A 24,535-nucleotide genomic window follows, 5' to 3' on the forward strand; every position below is an offset into this window, starting at 1 on the left:
TGGATAATTTAACATTATCCCATTTATTTCCCCTGCTCTTCTGGTAATCAGGAGAAGAGATATGGTGTACAAGTGGAACCTCACTATGGGAATGAAAAGATACCCATTAACTACGCCACAAGTTCCTTTTGCCTAGGATTATATATTGACGCTAGCCCTGCATGAAGCAAGAGTGGCCATATAAAAAGTACCATAGGTGCTGGAACTAGGGGTGAGGGGGGTGTTGCAGGACCCCCTGGCTTGAAGTGGATTCCATTATAGACAGGGTGTACAGTTTGGTTCAGTAGCTCTCAGCACCCTCACTATACAAATTGTTCCAGCACCCCTGAAAGGTCCAACATATGACGGGAGTTGCTATACCATGTAGCCAGATGTCAGTATTGCTGAAATAATTGTATCCTGATGTATCTTCTGTCGTCCTGAAGGAAAGCATCTAATAGCTGAGCCAACTGTCTTGTGTGTTCAAGCAACTTCTAAGGGCTGAGTTAGATGAAGCAGTACTTGCCTGTGTTGTCTAAAATATAATGCTGTGAGCAATAAGCCTAACACGATTGACTCCACTCTGATGCAAGAAACCATCTTCCTCCAGGCAGAGGCAAGGGCCCAGTACTGCGGAATCAGTCTTCCTGTTCAAAGGCTGGTTCATGACCTCTGGGATTGCTCCATTTAGAGCTTCTTTCATGTTACTAACTTAGGTATACAATACCAGCAGCAGCTGAGCCCCACTAAACATCCTCTTAGATAGCAAGTAACAGCTTCGGAAAGGCCTCTGACCTCTGAGGTGTAGTGAGTATGCTCTCAGATCGCATGAGGTTGCATTCTTTGACTTCAGAAGTCTATTGAGTGTCTTCTCAGCAGGGAGGGTGGCTTATGAGAGGCTGCACTGTTGTCTGTGGAGGAGATCCATTTTTGGTTCTTTGTTTGCTTTGACAGTCTTGTAGATTGTTCTTCAAAGGAGAAACCAGGCATACAATAGCGTTAGTAAAGCAGGAGCACTGTCACAACATTCACTGATGGAGGCAGTAAACTGGGGAAGGACTGTGCACATAGCACAAATTATGGGGAAGTTTTCACACTAAGAAAAAGTTAACTGAGTCATTTCCATGATATCTAGTAGACAGGGCAACCCAATTGTGAGCCTCAAGATTGGTGGATGTATTAAGAACACTCAATTCATTTACAGAGAAACTTATTGTGTGTGTGTGTGTGTGTGTGTGTGTGTGTGTGTGTGTGTGTTCCCTGCTAGTAAATACTGTCATTCTTATTCTCATTGAAGTACAAATTTAAGTAATTTCTAATTAGGTTTATTAATATTAAATAATGCTTAGCAACACAAGTAAAAATGAAAGCAACAACTGTTTAATTGTATCTCTAATATTTTTTTCTTAGAATGCAGAGGATGGGACTAGAAGGAGAAAAAAACAATTAAGAACCACTGAATGAAAAAAAAAATGAAAACAGGGTGGGAGACAGAGAACCCTGTCATACTTTATATTAAGACTGCATTTATAAAACATTCATAAATTATTAATAGATGTATATATGTATGTTGGAGACATTATGTGTTATAGATGATTACAAGCACATCAGCAGAATATGTTCTAGTGGTTATAAGCAACATATTGACTTGTTGGATTCCATAACGATTAATTATCCACATAGTCAAACATCATTTAACCCTTTATAAACTATTTATATATTTGCCTTCAATAAAAAGTATGACCAAGAACTCTCAATTGGTGTCACTCTTCTATTATTTTGATTAAGAGATAATTAGTGCATTAGTTCCTAATCCAACTTCAAACAACAAGTGTCAGGTGCCCCACCATTTCTCCTTCCTCCTTGACCAGTGACCTGATTATTTAATCATTCAATAATTCCCTAAGAAATGGAAGTCTCTCTTACAATTGTAATACTTTCCAATTATTATTTTTCTGCTATAAGCAGGACTAAGCGTAACAAAATATTGCAAAATATGCAACAAAATAATGCATACCATTTCCCCACTTTCTGATTTATTCATGCAGAAAGCAAGCCTTGTACGTGGGTAGGATCGAAGAATGCAACACTAGTGTATGACTCAGAGTCTTCTGACAATTAAATGTGTCTTGAGTGGCCAGTGCCTTTTCCAGTCTCTGGGTCTTCATGACTTTTCAGCCACACCCAGACACAGTCATTTTCAAAGGGATGGGGAAGGAGCACTAGTCTGAGCACGGACGGGATGTATGGATCAGGAATTCACACGATGAAAAACAGAAAAGAACCTTCTGTGTCATTTAATGAAGGTGCCAAAATATTCTCTCAAATGTTTCAGAACATAAATATACATACAAAACTGTACATACTGACTGAAAACCAGGGGAGGCCAAAGTGCACTAGGCAACCTACAGCTTTCTACCAAGCATTCTGCAGTTCTTGTAATCATAGAATATCAGGGTTGGAAGGGACCTCAGGAGATCATCTAGTCCAACCCCCTGCTCAAAGCAGGACCAATCCCCAATTTTTGCCCCAGATCCCTAAATGGCCCCCTCAAGGATTGAACTCACAACCCTGGGTTTAGCAGGCCAATGATACAAGATTACAAGACCCAGCACAAAACGCTTAACACTGATCCTTGCAGACGAGTGTTGGGGCCTGTGTCTCTCTAACAGAAGGAAGATAATGAAGGTAAGACCAGCAGCAAAATGCTCCATTTTATGCAAAATACAAATTGCCAGGAGCCTGAAGGATACAAACAAAGTTGGAGTACCCTTTGTCTTTTATGCAGTGCAGCATTGTACAGTTAGTTACTCACTTTTCGTAACTGTTGTTCTTCAAGATGTGTTGCTCATGCCCATTCCACTGTAGGTGTGTGCGCTCACAGCATGCACCAGTGCTGGAAGTTTTTCCCGCAGTGATATCTATAGGGGACTGGCTCCGGCGCCCTCTAGAATGGCGTGTGTATGAAGAGGTGCCGCCAGCTTCCCCTTTCTTGCTGGAACTCCGATAGCTGGGAAGGAGAATGAGTCATGGAATGGACATGAGCAACACATCTCGAAGAACAATCGAAGAATTCACAAAAGGTGAGTAACCATCTTTTCTTCCAGTGGTTGCTCATGTCCATTCCATTGTAGGTGATTCCCAAGCAGTACCTCCGGAGGCAGGCACGAGTTCATGGATGTGTCGATTTCAACACAGCTCTGCCAAAGCCAGTGTCATCTCTGGCCTGCTGGATGATGGCAGAGTGCACAGTGAATGTACCGATGACCACACTGAGGCTCTGCAAATGTCCTGGATAGGGACACGTGCCAGTAAGGCGGCAGACGATGCCTGAGCTATTGTGGGATGAGCCGTCACTATCAGTGGGGGCACAGCCAGTGCTACCTCGTAGCCAGGACGGGTGCAGATGGTGATCCAGGACGAAATCCTCTGAGAAGACATCGGGAGGCCCTTCATCCTGTCAGCCACCCCAATGAACAGCTGAGCAGATCTGCGTTGTGCAGACGCCTCTCCTTGTTGGAAAGGTGGGGCTTTGGACAGAACACCAGCATGAAGACATCCTGGTTGACATGGAAGTGTGACGCCACCTTTGGCAGGAAAGCCGGATGTGGATGCAGTTGGACCTCGTCCTTGTAGAACACAGTGTACGGGGGCTTTAATAGCGGAGACTCGCCTCACCACGGTAATAGCTACAAGGAAATGCAACCTTCCACGACAGGTGTGAAAGGGAGCAGGAAGCCAGAGGCTCAAAGGGAGGGCCAGTGAGTCTGGAGAAGACTAGGTTGAGATCCCACTGGGGAGTTGGGTCCTCAACTGCCAGGAAAAGCCTCTCAAGGCCTTTCAGGAATCTGATCATCATCTCATGGGAGAATACTGATCTACCCTGGACGCAAGGGTGTAAGGCTGATATGGCCACTAAGTGTACCTTGATCGATGAACAAACAAGGCCCTCGTGCTTTAAGTGAAGCAGGCAATCTAGGATGGATTGTAGAGACGAATGGATCAGAGAGATATGCCGCTCCAACACCCAGCAGGAGAAGCACTTCCACTTTACCAGGTACATCGCCCTAGTAGAGGGCTTTCTGCTTTCCAAGACGACCTGTCATACTTGACTAGAGCAGGCTTGCTCCTCGGGATTTAACCATGCAGCAACCACACTGTGTGGTGGAGAGAGGTGAGGTTCAGGTGCAGTAATTGTCCATGATCCCGAGAGGGCAGGTCTGGGAGGCTGGGGAGCATCCCTGGGGCTTCCACTGCTAAGTCCATGAGCGTTTCGAACCAATGCTGGCGCGGCCAAGCCAGGGCGATCATAATGACTACAGCCTTGTCCCTCTTGATCTTCAAGAGGACCTTGCCAAACAGTGGGGTTGGCAGCAAGGCATACATCAGGTAAGAGGAAGGCATCAGATAGTGAGCTGCTGTCGAGACCTTGCAGAGAGCAGAACCAGTGATATTTTCTGTTCTGTCTGGTGGTGAACAGGTCTACTCGGGGAGCTCCTCACTTCTGGAAGAGCATCCTGGTGACCTCCGAGTGGAGGGACCACTTGTGGTGAGAGAAAAAGGACCTGCTGAGGTGATCTGCCAGCGCGTTCTGGACGCCAGGGAGGTGTGAGGCTTCCAGGTGGATAGCATGCTGGATACAGAAGTCCCAACAAAGGGCTGATGATCGAACTCCTCATCTGTTGACATAGAACATGGAGGCCGTGTTGTCTGAATTGGAGGGTATACCCCCCTGAGCACCCACTGGTCTCATGTTATAGAAGCCCAAGCAGGGCGGTAGGGCAATAAATGGCTGGAAAACAAAAGGGGTGTTGGATTCAGGATACAGGCTGGGAGGTCGCCCTCAAACGCACCTTCAAAATACCTTTTTTGTTACCCAGCTGGTGGCGGGTAGAGCTCGAGTGAGCCGAGAAGGCTGGCGGTTGGCCCTGTTGACATTTATAGCCTTTGCCCTTCTTGCGGAAGGGCTCTGATCGGGATTGACTACTGAATCTGTGGGTCTGCTGTGGTTTGAACCACTTTCTTGTGGGCGCCGGCGTGTAAAGGCTCAGTGAGCACAAAGTAGCCCTAGAGTCTTTCAAGCCATGTAATCTGCTATCTGTTTGCTCTGAAAACAGTGCCAGGCTGTCAAAGGGGAGGTCCTGGATCAATTGCTGAACCTCCACCAACAGCCCAGATGATTGCAGCCAAGACAGTCTCCTCATGGACATGGCTGAAGCCATGGTCCTGGCTGAGAAGTTTGCTGCATCCAAAGCTGCTTGGAGGGCAGCCCTCACCACTGTCTTGCCCTCATGAAGAATAGCCAGGAACTTCCTCCTGGGCTCCTCTAGCAGAGAGTCCACAAACTTGGCCATAAACTGCCAAATGTTATAGTCATAACAGTCAAGTAGGGCCTGGTGATTGGCCACTCTCAATTGGAAACTGGCAATCGAATACATTTTTCTGCCAGAGATTGAGCCTCTTTGCCTCTTTGTTCTTAGGGGTTGAACTTGGTTGCCCCTTTCTGTTGCGTTCATTGGCTATGGATATGACCAACGAGCTCTGGGAGGGATGGGTATAAAGTTATTCAAATCCCTGGGCCGGGACATATTTCCTCTCTGCCCGTATAGGGATCGGGGGAGGGAGCAGGGAAGAGGGTGTTTGCCACAAGGCCTTGATTAGTTTTACCACTTCCTTGTGGATGCTTAAGGCCACCTTAGAGGGGTAGGCTGCATTCAAAATATTGAATAGGGTGTCAGATGGTTTCGACAACTCCTTGGCCTCAAGCCCCAGGTTTGCTGCCACCCTTTTAAGCAGCTCTTGGTGAGCTTTTACATCATCCTGAGGAATCGCATGGGAAGGCCCCACTACTGCCTCATCAGGTGAAGAGGATGAGGAGGTGGTTACAGGTGGGTCGGTCAACTCCATTTCCCCTGCCTGGGGAGCCTTGGCCAGGGCTGGCTCTTTTTGGGGACCTTGCTCCGACTCCTCCTCTGAGTCAGGTGGCGGGCGGGAGACTGTCACTGACCGCTTCTTATAAGTCCCTGAGACTGACATGCTCCAACATCTAAGGAAAAACCCAGGGGTTCCAGAACTGCCACGGAGCCAGCCACTGGCTCTGAGGCCACGTGCTCGCTGGTGGTGCCGGGGAGAATCCCGATGTCCCGGGCGGGTGCCCTTGGCCTGCAGGCAATGCGCCCTCCTCACTTTCTGAGCTTGAGGGGGAAGAAACTCGTCTGGGGACCAGGGCAGTACTGCTGCCGCCTCTCTGTCCTTTCCATGCCAGCCGTCCCCGCATTCTTCTCTTGGGGACTGGTGCTGGGATGTCAGCGCTGCGACTCTGGCGATGGTAACCTGGCCATCGATGCCTTGCGCTCTGAGAGCGGTGCTGCTCCGTTGACCAGGAGCAGGGAGACCTTCACCTTGACTCTGGAGACTGGCGATGAGCCTCTGGAGATGGATATCAACGATCTGGAGATCGGAGATGAGATTCCGGAGACCTGCTCTATGACTCAAGATATCGGTGCCGTGAGTCCAGACAATGACGCTGACACTCGGGACCAGTGCCCTCTGGGGATTGATTATGCGCCTTGGTGGGTCTATGCCAGACAGCCGGCAATTAATGGGATCCTGGAGAGCAATGCCTAGAGTCCGGGGAATGGAGCTGGAAACTCTGGCAGGTAAGCCGGCTCTTATTGGAGGGCCAGTGGCGCTGCTCTGGATGCCACCTGCGGAGGTGCCGGGAAGTGGTGCCACAGAGATGGGGACTGCTGAAAGAGCCCCAGGGCAGGTTTGCCCCTAGAACGGGCAACCTCTCTGGCAGGAATTGGTGGCACCGGAAGGGACAATATGTTTTTAGCAGCCTGGAAGGCTTGCAGTGTGGACAGCACTACCAGGTGCTGGATGGTCCTGCCGCTTCCAGGGGTGGTGGATGGGTCTCGAAGGGGACTTGACAGCTCCGTGGACGCTCTGGAGAGGATGAGCTGTCCCGCCCAGGTCTTTGCTTGCCTCTGTCTCTCTCCTTCCCCTTACAGGATGTAGGAGATCGCCCTCTCCTGGGCTTTTTCTGTTTCTTAGCTGGCACCAGGGACTGGTGTCGGTGGCACACTCCACACCGACATGGCAGTGCTCAGAGCGGAGTCATATCTGGCCTGATTGGAGGCCAGTGTGAGAACCGACTCCATAAGGAGCACTCAAAGCCAAATGTCCTGCTCCTTTTTGGTGCTCAGCTTCAAACTTTTATAAATGCAACACTTGTCACTTCCCCCAGGCACTTCAGACCACTTTGGTGGGGATCCCTGATGGGCATGGTTTTTTGCAGTTGTCACAAAGCTTGAACCCTGGGGACTGGGGCGTGCCCCATCCCTGGACTAAGCCCCATGGGGGACTAGCAAACTATTACTACACAAAACATGAAGGGACCTATTAAAAACCTATACAGAAAAAAAACAACTATATACAGTAGAAATCACCAATAGGAACCGTGGAAAAGGCAAGGGAACGGGCCAAGGCAAGGGAACGGTTTCAGCACCATCACTGGCGGTAAGGAGGAACTGAGGGTGGGGGGAGCCGGCGGCACCCCTTATATTGGCACATACGAATGCCACTCCAGAGGGGGGCCAGAGCTTGTCCCCTACGGATACCACTGAGGGAAAAACTTCCAGCACAGGTGCATGTGGTGAGCACACACACCTACCATGGAATGGACATGAGCAAGCACTTGAAGAAGAATGGAAAGTACATACATGGGTGTGCTGAGCACACAGCACATCTCTCAGGCTTTTTTTTAAATTTCCTTTATCCTATTCTCAAGCCCAAAGATTCCCCCATTTTCTAGGTTAATTCTGGAACCTTTGGCTATTGACTTGAAAAGAGAAGCAGAGTTCTAGTCCTTTTATTGTTAAATTGATATTGTTCTATAAGCAAACAAAGGTGCTTTTAACCTGCCTTTCCCTCGTCTCTGTTCCTGGGGAGGCTGAGTGCCAAATCAGCCCTTGTTAGGAGTTAAAGGCAGCTAAAGACTGCTTTAACCAGAGCCACCATGTAATGGCCCCCTAGAGACCACTACACCCTTGTCTTTCCAGATCCTGGAATGCCTTCTCCTGTCCCTGACACTGGGGGTAACAGGAGGGGTCGGAATAGAGCTTTAGGACAAATGAGAATTCCCTCACTCCAAAGGAAGGTTTAAGGTCCCCTTGCACTACATAGAAGCGTTAGTGGGAGAAAGAACCTGGCTCCTTGTGATGCCTGCATGGGTTTTGAAAGGACGGGAGTTTGGGAGAGAGTTCTAAATGTCCTTTTTCTAAAATGAAGCTTATTTTTAGGGAAAAGGGAAACTGGTTAACTCAAGGGAATTTACACTGAGACACGAAGTTTCTCCACGCTAGTCTAGGTCACTGGTTCAAATATGGTCTTGGTCAAGTATGGCCAGTAAATCACAATACCATCTGATACCTGTTCATTGGCCTTTGTGACTGAGTTGGCAAACTCAGACCAGTTCACAGTGTACAAGTATTCACAAAAAATAAAAACATAATTTCAAGCCTCACCTTCATCAAATGTAACAATTACAATGGTGACAGCCCATTAAAGTACGGAAGTGTTAACAGACACAGAGTTGGAACCACTATCTCAATCACAGAGAAAAGGAGTACTTGTGGCACCTTAGAAACTAACCAACTTATTTGAGCATAAGCTTTTGTGAGCTACAGCTCACTTCATTGGATGCATACTGTGGAAAGTGTAGAAGATCTTTTTATATACACACAAAGCATGAAAAAATACCTCCTCCCACCCCACTCTCCTGCTGCTAATAGCTTATCTAAAGTGATCACTCTCCTTACAATGTGTATGATAATCAAGGTGGGCCATTTCCAGCACAAATCCAGGGATTAACAAGAACGTCGGGGGGGGGGGGGGGACGACAATGTGGGGGAAAACCTGCACACTGCTTGACACTTCCCATGTGGTACAAATCTGTGGATAAGCAGAGATCTGCAGTCTCCAGTGTTATTATCTGGCACCTTTCATGGGCAGCAAATTAATTTGTTAAAAAAATGTCTTTTTAGATAATGATCAGCATGCAGATTGTGTGTTAGCAGTTTCACTAACTTGACTTTGCTAAATGGCTTTTCTGGTGCTGTCAAACCAATGGCTACACTGAGCAATTGTAAATGGCACTTGCCTGATTCTGATCCGACTTAGTCGTGTTAACTCCATGTACTTCTACAGAGTTGCCCAGTGTGAATGAGATCAGAATTAGAGAGAGAGAGAGAGAGAGTGTGTGTGTAAAAAACACTTTTTACTGACTATAGCTGCCTCCAGACTTTAAGCAGTTTATTTTAGGATGGCTATATCACACAGTGGTAGGGTAGACCTCTGCATTGTGAAATTTAGCAGCTACATTATGGGCATCCTACAGAAATAAGTAATTGCCTCATTTACTAATGACCTGTGAGAAACAAAAATCTGTATGCATGTCATTTCTTAACTACTGCTCTGCAAAGTGGCACAATCTGTTAACTGAATGCATTAAATACCTAATTTAATTAAAACTCTAACAAGCCTCCGAAAACCTATTGAGAGCACTTTGTTTGATTACAGACATTGGGCTAAAGTAACAGACCTATTGATCTGATCAGCTTCAGCTATTTTCTCTATCCAATTTAATCTGTGCAGAACAAAAGCTAAGTTTTGGCAGGGTCTCCTTCCCACTCTTCCTTGGGGAAATAATCTGAAGCGACTCTGGGTTCAGGGTTGCATATATAAAATATTTAACAGATCAAAGAAAACACTTATTGTGCGGCAGCTATGGACATAGGTTACATTATAAATGCAAACATGGTTTCTAGTGCAACAATTACACAGTGTTCCTGACACGGTCACATATAATAAATAGACTCCTCCAAGGGGAATTAAACTAATTGTTCTGCATATTAAGCGTGGTATTCAAAAACATATTTTAACAAACATATTTAATAAACTTGAATTAATGAAAAAGGTAGAAAATTATTTTTAGCTGTGTCTGTAATCTAGAGTCTGTCTTTGATTTTTTTATGTTGTGTCCTAACCCAAAGGTTAGTTAGTGACTTAGTTGCATTTGGGAGCTAAAAGGAAATACATCTATTAAATATATATTGAAAAGAGTTTTCTTAGCATTTTAAAAAAAACCCTAAGTTGACTTCTTTTGTGGAGTGAGTTGTAGGCCTGAGAGAGAAAGATTCAGGGCTTTTCACCTTTAAAGTCACTTATTTGAATCCAATTCAGGTCAATAAATAACTTAATATTGTCACCATCCATTAGCTTTTATGATGGCTTATGTGAAATGAGTGAATGGTCTCAGTTCCTACCAGAGAGGTTTCCACACACATACAAAAAAATCTACCACTGTATGCAGCACCTTTGTTAGAAGTCCCAGCAGACACGCCCATGACTGAGCTGACAGGATGACTGAACTATGCTCTCACTCCTAAATCCTTGTCTACACTAGTGCTAAACAAGTTCAGCTCCACAGGTGTTCAGGATGTTAGAGGTCCTAGTGCAGACTGGCCACCACAGGCATTTTCAATTCCAAACTGATTAGGCCTGCTCTGAGTAGGGTTATAAAACATGGCATTAAAAACACCAGTAGCAATCTACACTAGGGCTATTAGTGTTGCTGACCCTTTTGGAGATCAACTAGTGCCAGCAACGGTGGGAAATTTTCTCTTGCACACACAGCATCCTAGATGCGATCCTTTCAGGCGAGGGTTGAGGTGTGGGCATGCTGGCCTTTGATGTACTTGTCCTTTCACAAGCACTAAATTCACACTGTAAAAATATAATTTGCCTTATTTTCTATAGTAATTAAATAAATATGTCTATCTTGTTCCCACAGGTCCCATCCCAGGTTCTTCTCCTCCTCTCTGTCTGAAAATTATGACTTCCTTTTCATAGAATCATAGAATATCAGGGTTGGAAGGGACCCCAGAAGGTCATCTAGTCCAACCCCCTGCTCGAAGCAGGACCAATTCCCAGTTAAATCATCCCAGCCAGGGCTTTGTCAAGCCTGACCTTAAAAAACCTCTAAGGAAGGAGATTCTACCACCTCCCTAGGTAACGCATTCCAGTGTTTCACCACCCTCTTAGTGAAAAAGTTTTTCCTAATATCCAATCTAAACCTCCCCCACTGCAACTTGAGACCATTACTCCTCGTTCTGTCATCTGCTACCATTGAGAACAGTCTAGAGCCATCCTCTTTGGAACCCCCTTTCAGGTAGTTGAAAGCAGCTATCAAATCCCCCCTCATTCTTCTCTTCTGCAGGCTAAACAATCCCAGCTCCCTCAGCCTCTCCTCATAAGTCATGTGTTCCAGTCCCCTAATCATTTTTGTTGCCCTTCGCTGGACTCTCTCCAATTTATCCACATCCTTCTTGAAGTGTGGGGCCCAAAACTGGACACAGTACTCCAGATGAGGCCTCACCAATGTCGAATAGAGGGGAACGATCACGTCCCTCGATCTGCTCGCTATGCCCCTACTTATACATCCCAAAATGCCATTGGCCTTCTTGGCAACAAGGGCACACTGCTGACTCATATCCAGCTTCTCGTCCACTGTCACCCCTAGGTCCTTTTCCGCAGAACTGCTGCCTAGCCATTCGGTCCCTAGTCTGTAGCAGTGCATTGGGTTCTTCCGTCCTAAGTGCAGGACCCTGCACTTATCCTTATTGAACCTCATCAGATTTCTTTTGGCCCAATCCTCCAATTTGTCTAGGTCCTTCTGTATCCTATCCCTCCCCTCCAGCGTATCTACCACTCCTCCCAGTTTAGTATCATCCGCAAATTTGCTGAGAGTGCAATCCACACCATCCTCCAGATCATTTATGAAGATATTGAACAAAACCGGCCCCAGGACCGACCCTTGGGGCACTCCACTTGATACCGGCTGCCAACTAGACATGGAGCCATTGATCACTACCCGTTGAGCCCGACAATCTAGCCAGCTTTCTACCCACCTTATAGTGCATTCATCCAGCCCATACTTCCTTAACTTGCTGACAAGAATACTGTGGGAGACCGTGTCAAAAGCTTTGCTAAAGTCAAGAAACAATACATCCACTGCTTTCCCTTCATCCACAGAACCAGTAATCTCATCATAAAAGGCGATTAGATTAGTCAGGCATGACCTTCCCTTGGTGAATCCATGCTGGCTGTTCCTGATCACTTTCCTCTCATGCAAGTGCTTCAGGATTGATTCTTTGAGGACCTGCTCCATGATTTTTCCAGGGACTGAGGTGAGGCTGACTGGCCTGTAGTTCCCAGGATCCTCCTTCTTCCCTTTTTTAAAGATTGGCACTACATTAGCCTTTTTCCAGTCATCCGGGACTTCCCCGGTTCGCCACGAGTTTTCAAAGATAATGGCCAATGGCTCTGCAATCACAGCCGCCAATTCCTTCAGCACTCTCGGATGCAACTCGTCCGGCCCCATGGACGAGTTGGCTTTTGGGTTCGGCTTCTGAATTTTCTATGCTTTTGCTTGCTTTCTTTTTTATTTTCTCACTTTTTCCTCTTACATGCCTGCCTCTCTCTCTTCTCCTCAAATTTCTGTGTTCTGGATCTCCATTAGTTCTCCCCCACTTTTCAATCCCTATTCTTTTTCCCCTTGCCCATCCCAAATCTCTCCCCTCTTCCCAAATGTTTCTCCTCAGCTAGCCAGAAGACTTTTTCAGTGCTGACTGACCTAAATAATTACATATTATCTGCAAGTTTTGCCATCTCACTGCTCCTGCTTTTGAAGATAATTAGCAAGTATATTAAACACAATATATATGGTCCTGGTCCACAAGGCACTTTCATGTCATTTTTGCCATGATGAACATTGACCATTTAGTCCTATTTTTTTGTTTTCTGTCACTTATCTATTTTCTGATCCATGACAGAATGGCCTTTCAGTCCATGACTTCTGAGATTCCTTAATAATGTCTTGTAAGGCCCTTCTAGAAATTTCAAATAAATTATGTTAGCTAGTTTTTCTTTATCCATTATTGCACTGACATGTTAAAGAATTTTAATAGATTTGTGAGGTATAATTTTCCTTTGTAGAACTATGCTGGTTAGACCCTATTATGTAAGAATAATTTAAGTGTTTTATCATTCTATTTTCAAATGACCATTTACACTAATTTATCAGGTAAGCAAGTAAAACTTAGGCCATATCTACACTACCACATATGTCAGCAAAACTTGTCGCTTAGGGGTGTGCCCCTGACATAACTACTGCCTCTGGTTTATGTATGTTGATGGAAGAGCTCTCTTCCGTTAGCACAGAGCGGCTACATGAGAAATCTTATTGGTACAGCTGTGCTGCTGTACAGTCTCTAGTGTAGGCATAGCCTTACCGATCTGTAATTCCCCAGACCTTTAAAAAAAAAAAAAAGAGATGCAACATTTACTATCCTCCAATCCTCTGGTGTGATTTTAATTAGAAGTGGCCTCTTGTGAGCCGCTCAGCCTATTCATTCTTAAATTCCATAGTACATTTAGATGCTTACCACCTAGTCTTCACTGCCCTTTAATTTATCAGTTTGTTCTAGTGACCCTTCTTTAAACACCTCAACCTCTTACAGTTTCTAATTTTTATTACCAGAAAATGTAGGTGTGGGTTTAGTTATTGCATATGGCCAGGAGGATTGTACTTTCCAAAACCTCCCAGAGGCTGACACAGCAAACAGACATCCTGAATAAGAACATTCTCCAAATAAGATTTTTTACACCACCACCTCATATTGTCCATAGCTGAGGTAGATTTGCACAGCTGAAGGAAAACAGAAAACAAATAAAATCTTCATTATACTGAGAAACCAGCAAAAACCTCTTTGAACTTTGTCTGTAGCACAAGATGTGGCAATAGTCCTCGTTAAAGCGAAAATGCTTTGTCAAGTACTCAGTCTAAACAGCTCGGGGCTGAGAACTATTTACACTGCATGGTATATGATTACATGGGACACAAACATTTTGCAAGAGAAAACAAAATGCTCAAACTAGAGCTATCAATCGATTAAAAAAAATAATCACGATTAATCACACTGTTAAACAATAACAGAATACAATTTATATAAATATTTTTGGATGTTTTCCACATTTTCAAATATATTGATTTCAATTACAACACAGAATACAAAAAGTGTACAGTGCTCACACATTTATTCTTTATTATAAATATTTCCACTGTAAAAAAAGATTAACAAAAGAAATAGTATCTTTCTATTCACTTCATACACGTACTGTAGTGAATGAATGTGCAACTTACAAATGTAGAATTATTATTTTTTTACATAACTGCACTCAAAAACAAAACAATGTAAAACTTGAGAACCTACAAGTCCACTCAGTCCTACTTCTTGTTCAGCCAATCGCTCAGACAAACAAGTTTGTTAACATTTGCAGGAGATAATGCTGCCCGCTTCTTGTTTACAGTGTCACATGAAAGTGAGAACAGATGTTCGCATGGCACTGTTGTAGCCAGCACTGCAAGATATTTACATGCCAGATGCGCTAAAGATTCATATGTCCCTTCATGCTTCAACCACCATTCCAGAGGACATGAATCCATGCTGAGGATGGGTTCTGCTCGATAACGATCCAAAGAAGTGCAGACCAACGCATGTTCATTTTCATCATCTGAGTCAGATGTCACCAGCAGAAGGTTGCTTTTCTTTTGTGGTGGTTCAGGTTTTATAGTTTCCACATTGGAGTGCCGCTCTTTTCAGCCTTCTGAAACCATGCTCCACACCCCGTCCCTCTCAGATTTTGGAAGGCACTTCAGATTCTTAAACCTTGGGTCAAGTGCTGTAGCTATCTTTAGAAATCTCACATTGGTACCTTCTTCGCGTTTTGTCAAATCTGCAGTGATCATGTTCTTAAAACGAACAACATACTGGGTGATCATCCAAGACTGCTATAATATGAAATATATGGCAGAATGCAGGTAAAACACAGAACAGGAGACATACAATTATTCCTCCAAGGAGTTCAGTCACAAATTTAATTAACACATTTTTTTTAACGAGTGGAATCAGCATGGAAGCATGTCCTCTGGAATAGTGGCCAAAGCATGAAGGAGCATATGAACGTTTAGCATATCTTGCACATAAATAACTTGCAATGCCGGCTACAAAAGTCGCATGTGAATGTCTGTTCTCACTTTCAGGTGACTTTGTCAATAAGAAGCGAGCAGCATTATCTCCAGTAAATGTAAACAAACTTGTTTCTCTTAGCAACTGGCTGCACAAGAAATAGGACTGAGCAGACTTGTAGGCTCTAAAGTTTTACATTGTTTTGTTTTTGAGTGCAGTTATGTAACAAAAAAAAAATCTACATTTGTAAGTTGCGCTTTCACGATAAAGAGATTGCCCTATGGTATTTGTATGAGGTGAATTGAAAAATACTATTTCTTTTATCATTTTTACAGTGCAAACATTTGTAATAAAAATAATATAAAGTGAGTACTGTACAGTTTATAGTCTGTGTTGTGACTGAAATCAATATATTTGAAAATGTAGAAAAACATCCAAAATATTTAATAAATTTCAATTGGTATTCTATTATTTAACAGGGCCATTAAAACTATGATTAATCACTATTAATTTTTTTAATCGCAATTGATTTTGAGTTAATCACGCGAGTTAACTGCAATTGATCGACAGCCCTAGCTCAAACAGAAATGTAGGCATACACACATGAATGTATACACACACACACACGTGCAATTTTAAACAGAGCATCAGACATAAAGATCTAGTAAGCACCACAGCAGATTACAGGTGTAATTGGCCTTAGCAGCAAATAAACTCATTATGTCACGATGGATAGGAAGCTTTGTTGAGTGAGATGATCTATGGCTGGATAGCCAAAGACTGGAAATGGCAAATGACATAGTCCAATACCACGCTGAAGAGTACTGATCTCTTAAAAACGTAACATTCAAGGAAGAGGTTGTTCTGCTGCCACTAGATAAAAAACATTTTCAACAATTTACAAAGAATACAAAGGTCTCTAAATTTTTACCCACATACAGCACAAGGCTTGGAAGAAAAATCATTCACATATTCTTCAAAAACAAAATTATTTCACATGCAGATGTTTCATGGAACACTGCAAAATTTCCTAAGTTGTCTATTAAGGAGAGGCAGTAAATAATTTAAAAGAATACCAGAGACTGACCATGTATTCTTTAAACTTTCATCTTTTCTGTAACTTAATTTCCTCTTGTCTTAATTCAGTGTCTACATAAAGAACAACAGTTTTGTCTGATATAGCAAACAGCTGGAAAATGGAGACAGGGATAGAGGGCATGGCTGGGACTACTCAAAGTTCAGTTCACAGAGAATTATTTCCCAGTGACAAGTGTCCTGCTCTTTTACTTTCTCTTAATCACAAATTGAATTCTCAAAGACAAAGATCTATTTGTTATTCACAGGAAAATCCACTAAATAAACATCTGCTTTATCTATAAACAACTTACACATACTTTCGTGCCCATGAATACCAGCCTTTCAGTTAACACACTTTTTCCGATATGAGGCTTCTGTATATCTTGACTGCTCATCATAGAATCATAGAATATCAGGGTTGGAAGGGACCTCAGGAGGTCATCTTGTCCAACCCCCTGCTCAAAACAGGACCAAATCCCCAATTTTTGCCCCAGATCCCTAAATGGCCCCCTCAAGGATTGAACTCACAACCCTGGGTTTAGCAGGCCAATGCTCAAACCACTGAGCTATCCCCTCCCCCCATATAAAAGCTTCTTGCAATTTCTATCCATTCACTCCTAGCTCTTTACAACTTATATTGCTTTGCTTCCAAAAAATGGTGCGAGAAGGTGCAGGGTATCAACTCTCCCCAGTTACAAACCTATGTGGCCTGGAAAGAACTGAAAAGATCCCTGGTACTCGAAAGGCACTTCTATGTACTCTGTAGACAGTTGGTAGTCTTACCCTTCTGCGCAATCTGTCCCTTTCTTCCCGGATAGCATTCATAGTGGCCTTGGTCCTGTTCAGCTCCTCCTCTTTGCTGCACAGCATAGCAGTGAGGCTCTCATTTTCTTCCCTCAGACCAGCCAGCTCCTTTTCCCACCGAGATCTCTCTTCAGACAGGTTTGGATAAAGATCCCGTCCCAGCACACCCTCAATCTCCTCTACTGTCTGCAAAAACAGAGTCACGATAAGACAGAAAGAAGCAGAAGGGGAGAATATTAAAAAGGGCCAATAATATTACACTGCCACTACATAAGGATGTAAGGGCAGCTATACAATTACACATATGTGTACAAGCAACGCATACGCATTTAATTTGTTCCTTTTGTTTGAAACTTAATGAAGGCCGTTTTCATTATAAATAGTTTGTAACCTTTCTACTCTTCAGCTCCATGAGCACCTGGGCAGAAGATGGGTGCTTTATAAATAAAAGTTCACTTCACTGAGATATACATAAACAACAGCATGCAGTTGGCATTTATACAGCACCTTTCCTCAGATGGCCTCAAAGTATAACACATTCACCACACCTCACCATGGGTAAGCGTTGTACCTCTTTTGCAGATGACTTAACTGAGACACATAGGGTATATCTGCGCTGCTGCTGGGATTGTGCTTCCCAACACAGGTAGGTAGACTCATGAGAGTTTGAGCTAGCATAGAGGGGAGAGCACAGGTGGCAGCTACGCTAGTCACCTGAATACATACCTAATGGGTCCAGGCAGGTTTGTACTCAGGCACCCAGCTTGACTCGCCATCCATGCTACACTGCTATTTTTAGCACATTAGCTCAAGCACAGCTAGTGCTTCTCTCTCTACCTGTGCTGGGAAGCACCTTCCCATCTTAAGTGTAGATGTACTCGCAGTACCAGATTGTGCCTGGCTCTTGAATGGGCGTGTAGGGCTGGGGAGGGTGCAAGGAATCCTTCCTCACATACTAGCATGACAAGGACAAGTGCAGTCCCAAATTTGGGGGAGCACAAGGACGGTTCTTTCTGTAGGTCCTCAGGGACATATGTTTCCCCCAAGGGCACAAGGAGATATGGGGAGGGGAAGGAGCCTTGGCCATGCACAGTGTGTGTATGTGTGTGGGATGGGGTACACTATGCCTTAGGATGGTACAGCCTATACATTCCTTCTGTGTACCTGGGACCTCAGGGAAAACCTGGGATTCTCTGACACACAATCCCTTCCAGAGCTTCTGCCCAAGGTGGCGCAGAGCCACACTAAATCCTACACAGGCCTGTGCACAAAGAGGTTAAGTGACTTGTCCAAGGTTATGCAGCAAGTCAATGGAAGAAGTAGGAACAGAACCTTCATGTTCTGACCATCAATTTCCTCCTGTAAACACTGGACCATATTTCTCCCCCACCACATTCATAATTGGTTTACAGCTGTAAACGTAACAATTCATACAGTTAGGCTCAAGAGTGAATAGCAAATACACACTACTCATGAGGAGGTTCCTACATTCTTTTTCTGATTAGCAATTCCTTGTAATACCCATGCAATAGAAAACAAGCTGCTATACTTCATAAAGAATGAACCCTCCACCTAAAGCTACAGGTCTCCAGAAATCAGATTCAGAAAACAAGACAGGTCATTTCAAGACAACATACTGCTTCAAGGAGCATTTAACATTCTCATTGCATGAATGGGCTGCATTCTTGAAAGGTGATAAAGAAGAAGAAATAAAATTCCTTAGAGATAGCAAAAGGAAAAAACAGGATATTGTTGGATGTTCTCTTGGTAATCAAGACAATATACTGGAAAACTATTCAAGGAATTAAAACCCTTATTTGGAATAAGAAGTTTTCTATTAATAATTAAATCTACTTAACAACTATGTCAGATACAATGAAAACTTCCACCTAGTATTCAGTCTTTGTCAGCATTGCTAATCTGTTTTAATGCTGCTTACAGAACATAGTAACTCCCACTGCAAATAAATAAAGGGAAAGATCAAAAATGACCCGCAGAAAAGGTAAAAAGATACCAGCCCCCTTTTCCAGTGCTTCCTGTTGGAAAAGCAGCATAATATGTTAAATGCACCCACTCACCTCATTGCTCTGACAGGCACGTTAATAACCACCATGTACAAATTAACTGAATCCAGGTATCATTCTGCCCTTATGCTCTTACAAACTGACGTGACCAACATCCATTTGCTAACTAAACTGTCTGCAGTTCTCTGGATGCGGCATGCTTTGCTTCAGCTCTGGTTTGTTGACTAGCACACTACATTGTTTGCGATGAAGAAGAGAACAGAAGGCAATTGATACATACAGGGAACTATTTCTCTGGGGGAACTAATGAATTATTGAGCTTTTCTTCATTCCTGATTATATAGTGTTACAGTTCATTTTGATTATGCATGCTGATAAATCCGGAATCTAGCCTCACACACCGTAATTAGTCATGTAATCTAATGTTCTGAGCACAAACCTGGATACCAGGAAATCCAATAGATCCTGTGGCATCCGTCACATCATAAATTCTCTGCTGCAGTTTCCCCTTTTCTCTACCTCATAGGGGTGTGGTAAGGAGCTAATGTGCAGAAATATTTACAGCTCTTTCATCTTCAGTTTGTAATTTTTAAATAGCAATTGCTTCCTCTCGTAGTTATTATTTACTCTTCTAAATATCTTGACCATTAGTCAGCCTATTCCGTGTAAGGTAATTTAAATAAATGACATGTTTATAACTGCAAAGCTAGTCAGGCAATCTCTCTGTACCTTAGTTTGTGCATCTGTAAAATAAGGATGAGGCTTACCCATATTTGTAAAGTGCTTTGAGATCTATGGATTGAAAAGCTCTATACAAGATCTATAGGTAATCTCTCTGTGACTTAGTGCACCCATATCCAAATATAGATATACTACTGTACCTACCTCACAAGACATTGTGAGGCACAGTAAATCTTTGTGAAGTGCTCTGAGATTCTCAGATGATAGGTGCTATAAATGCAAGGTATTATCATGTATCCCAGTATGCATACAATGCATTTAGTGACTAGTTAATGCTGTTGCACCTTAATAGCTAGATCACAATGTTCGCTGGCAGTGGTGAGTTGTTCAATGTGTCTGTCCACTTCTGCTACAGACAAACTGCAACTGCTCTTCTTCCTCCCGCAGACTACATTCTCCAGCCCCGTCAGCACTCTCTGCAGTTCGGAGTTCAAGTCACTACAGTTATCTATGAAAGAGAAAGAACATGTCACACATGCACTGGGTGTCACAAGCTAAAAAGCTACTACCATTGAATACTTTCAGCAAGACAGGCTCCACTCCTGTAAAATGGTATATTCCTACAGTCTGACACTGCTTTTCACAAATCTCCAGTCTTGAATACCATCAGCCTATTCGCACAAGTTATTGATTTCTCTTTACAAATCTCTAGGGTTGAATGCCATCAGCCTAAACTCTCAAATTACTCACAATCACACAAATAATTGCCTCGTCCACTTATCTGGAGTGGTCTTTCTTGTTTGAAAAACCTTCTCCACATTTTAAAGAGATCACGTTTTAGCACACTTCCATGTCACTGTCCCAATTTGCTTTTTTTTGTTAATCTTTCTCATTACTGCAGCTTCTCCTGATCTTTGCGCTCAACAAGAAGACTTTTCCCTCGGAATCAGAATGCTCTTCTGCCCAGTTCACTCAGTGATGATATAATCCAATCTCCTCTAAAAGGAAGGACTTTGGGGATTTGCGCTCAAACTGCTGCCAAGTGTCCAAAAGCTTACACAAAAACCCTAGAGAGATTATTTTACAGAGCTAAAATTTCATTTTCACAGCTGTTTCTTCTATGTGTGCAACTGAAGAGAAGACTGGAAATATTTATGGGTCCCCAATAACAACCCTTGTTCTTGTGAGGCTCCATATTGTGATCATATTCACTAGGTGCTTTACGATGAAAACATGATCATAATTCTCACAAGGAAAGGGCCAGAAGACCCTTCCCCACTGCAGTCTGACAGCACTGTTTTATCGGGTGTCATCCACTCTCTCCCCAATTTTGTGACAACCAAATGATCCCTCTTATCTTGTGAACTAACTTTACAAATTAATTGCATCACCTCCAACTTACATTCAGTGATAAATATCAGCAGTAGTCCCTGATGTGCACCATATAGTTGAACTCACTCTTGGGTTCTGATGCCTCTTGGCTGTATTCACTTATGGGCCATTAATTACCAAGACATCGTGCAATAATCAGTTATTGCATTGTACAGCACACGATGGATTTATATTTCATGACAATGCATTATTTTCACAGGGGTACAAATATTAAAAGGGGTGGCATCCATTCATGAAACGTTATTCCTATGGTATTGCTCCACCTAGGACTTCATTACCATCGGACCTTCCAATCAGATTTAAAACATATGGCTGGTGTTTTCAAAGGAGCCTAAGGGAGACAGGCATTCAAGTCCCACTGAAATTCAATGGGAGTTGGGCACCTAACTCCTTTAGTGCACTTTGAAAACCTGAATTTAAAACAAAGGATCACAGAAGCTGATTATGAAAGAGCGAGGTGTGAGGGAACAGGGGACTACTACAAAATAAATAACCTTAAGTTCATGACCAAAAACTCATCTACTTCTTCGATTAACACCGGACAAACTAACAAACCTGACCACCTAAATTACAGCCACAGATATGTAAAACACCAGACAACTGTATGCAATGCAAGGCTTGCCATGCACAAATTTTGTAGATGTAATTTAGACAGCCACTTAACAAAAATGGCCCAATTAACATTTAGGGGGAAATAAAAGCAACCATAAAACCAAAATACTTATGTCCAAATTCTTATGTGCCAGTGATGTTCTCATTCAGTTACACAGGCTTCGCATAGAAATTCAAATCAAGTTCAAGGTCTCAGTCCCTATCTTCAAGGTGGTTCCATGGCCTAGGCCCAGTCTATCTAAATGACCACCTAAAGCCCTGGGAGAACACCCTGGTCGACAACTATGCTCCTCTGGCACAATGGAACTCTCTAACCTATGGATGAAGCTTGTCTGTATCGGTGATGACCACAAGATAAGAACCCATATAGAACAGAATAGAATTCAAGACACAGACTCAATACTGTTATCTCAAAATTCAAAGGTAGCATTTGTTCCTTTGTGTTTAAATGACAGTAGCAGCAATCATGGGCCCTTGTCTTTATGCAGTATTTCCAGCTTTGCACAGGTTGATCAACAAAAGTGTTCAAAAATTCTCTTTGTGTAGGAATAGGATTGCAAAAGAATGCAGCCCTGGAGTGAATGTGAAATTACTGCAGGCAAAAGGGATTTCATGTTAAAAACAAACCCATCAACATATCAATGGCATGACAAATATGGATGGCCAAAGCAGGGTCTGCTCCTGCAACCTGTATGCATACAAAACTCCTACTGAAGTTGTATGTGCAAGAACTTCCCACAAGCTCCACTCTCCACCAAAACAATTAATATGCTTTAGCGTTGATAATCTGCCAAATAAGTTTATTTATTAACAAAATTCAATTCTGAGTCACAGATGCACCATCAAGAATGTTTAATTGTAAAATCTACTTGTTTTGCTTGTGCTCCTGAAACTCAATAATGCCTGTATATACATTTTGTCTCATTTTACAAAACATTTCCTTCAGAAGGAAAGACCTTATATGCTAAGTTCTAGCCCTGAAGGAATGTTTCTCCCAGAAAATAAGAATTTATAACAATGTCAGATAGACCCACATTTCAAAGGGAAGCTAGTGTAAACCCACTCACAGGATTTACAAGATACAGCAGAGAAATTAACAATTTTAGCTCTTGATGTTTTTGTTGCCTACAGCAGAAGAGCAGCATATCTAAAAGCATTAGTGTATCATAACACATTGATGTAGTTGGCATGTCAATAAGCTTGCTGCATTCGTGCAGTATACAGTGCCATGTTATTATTAGGTCATGGTGATTAGCCTGATGTGCATAACTAACATAAGGGTTTATTTTTAAAGAGATACTAAAACTAAAATAAACAAAGGACAGAAGGATGCTTGTGTTGGTGTGTAGGAGGAATACCTTATAAGCTTACTATGAAAGTTAGTGATTTCGTGTAGCAATATTTTGTATTTCTACATTTGCTTGTTGTGCTGGAAATGTAAATGTCTCATCCTTGTATTATGGTATAAAAAACAGATCACTGTCCAGGATCAATGAAGTGGTAAAAGTAAAGAAATAACAAATATTGAAAAGTAAACTGGATTGTGAAAATTCTTTCAATCTGATTAATCTGAAGTATTAGTAACACAGGTAAAGAATATAGGCCAAACTTTTCAAATTTGGGCACCTAAACCTAGGCAACTAAATCCATATTTAGGCATAGGCACCCAAATTTAAAAAGTTTGCCTATCATTTTTTAAAATGGTGGTTCAAAATCTTGATGGCTCCCATTGACCAGGGCAATTGGTTGTAAATGGCTCTGTTTACTTGTAAGCCTTCCTGTGTTCCTGTGAGTCAGGCCGGAAAGAATGGAGACTTGGGGTCTCACAGGACATGTGACCATGTCACCTGGTACTGGAATCCATCTTAAACCTGGTGCTTTTCCATTTAGAAGGGGGGGGGGGGAGATGACCCAGAGAGTGACAAAGGATTCCTGCCTTGTGCGAAAGATATAAAAGAGGGTGGAAAAGAACAAAGGGGGCTGCCAGTCATGAGAAATCCCCTAGTTACCACCTGAGCTGGAACTAACAAGAACTGTACCAGGGGAAAGGATTGGGCCCAGACTAAGGAGGAGTCTAGCCTGTGAAAGAAGTTTATTGGAACATCTCTGAGGGTGAGATTTACCTGTATTCAGTTTCTTAAACGTATTAAGCTTAGACTTCCATGTTTTGTTTTATTTTGCGTGGTAACTTACTTTGTTCTGTCTGTTATTACTTGGAACCACTTAAATCCTACTTTTTATACTTAATAAAATCACTTTTGTTTATTAACCCAGAGTAAGTCATTAATACCTGGGGGAGCAATACCTGCATATCTCTCTATCAGTGTCATAGAGGGTGGACAATTTATGAGTTTACCCTGTATAAGCTTTATACAGAGTAAAACGGATTTATTTGTGGTTTGGATCCCATTGGGAACTGGGTGTCTGTGTGCTGGAGATAGGTAACCTGCTGAGTGGTTTTCTGTTAAAGTCAGCAGCTTTGGGGGCATGGATCAGACCTGGGTCTGTGTTGCAGCAGACTAGTGTGTCTGGCTCAACAAGGCAGGGTTTTGGAGTCCCAAGCCATCAGGGAAAGCGGGCTCAGAGGTAATTCCAATACCATTTTTCTAATCTATAGCTCTGATTGGCTGGAGTACTGATGTACATATAGGACATAATTTCTGTTCTCACTGGGTAAGTCTGCTGCAGTTTCCACGATATGCATCTGATGAAGTGAGCTGTAGCTCACGAAAGCTTATGCTCTAATAAATTGGTTAGTCTCTAAGGTGCCACAAGTACTCCTTTTCTTTTTGAGAGAGAAAAGATACCCTAACATAATAAGAATCCCACTATAAAAGAAACTAAATGTTTTAACGCTGAGGGCCAGATTCAGTG

At 43.0% G+C, this 24,535-nt stretch overlaps 1 protein-coding gene across 3 annotated transcripts in view; it reads right to left on the reverse strand.

The window, feature by feature from the left end:
• Positions 1–24,535, reverse strand: part of MCC (MCC regulator of WNT signaling pathway) — a gene marked incomplete at its 5' end in the record, with an annotated part of 360,091 nt that overhangs the window by 57,656 nt on the left and 277,900 nt on the right. For all 3 annotated transcript variants that reach the window (XM_084628620.1, XM_084628619.1, XM_084628621.1), the window contains 2 exons: positions 16,932–17,138; positions 20,002–20,165. In XM_084628620.1, coding sequence (XP_084484746.1) covers positions 16,932–17,138; positions 20,002–20,165 — 371 coding nt within the window. The remainder of the gene's footprint in view (positions 1–16,931; positions 17,139–20,001; positions 20,166–24,535) is intronic.

Source organism: Lepidochelys olivacea (assembly GCF_965140295.1).
Source record: "Lepidochelys olivacea isolate rLepOli2 genome assembly, chromosome: 5".
NCBI lineage: Eukaryota > Metazoa > Chordata > Testudines > Cheloniidae > Lepidochelys > Lepidochelys olivacea.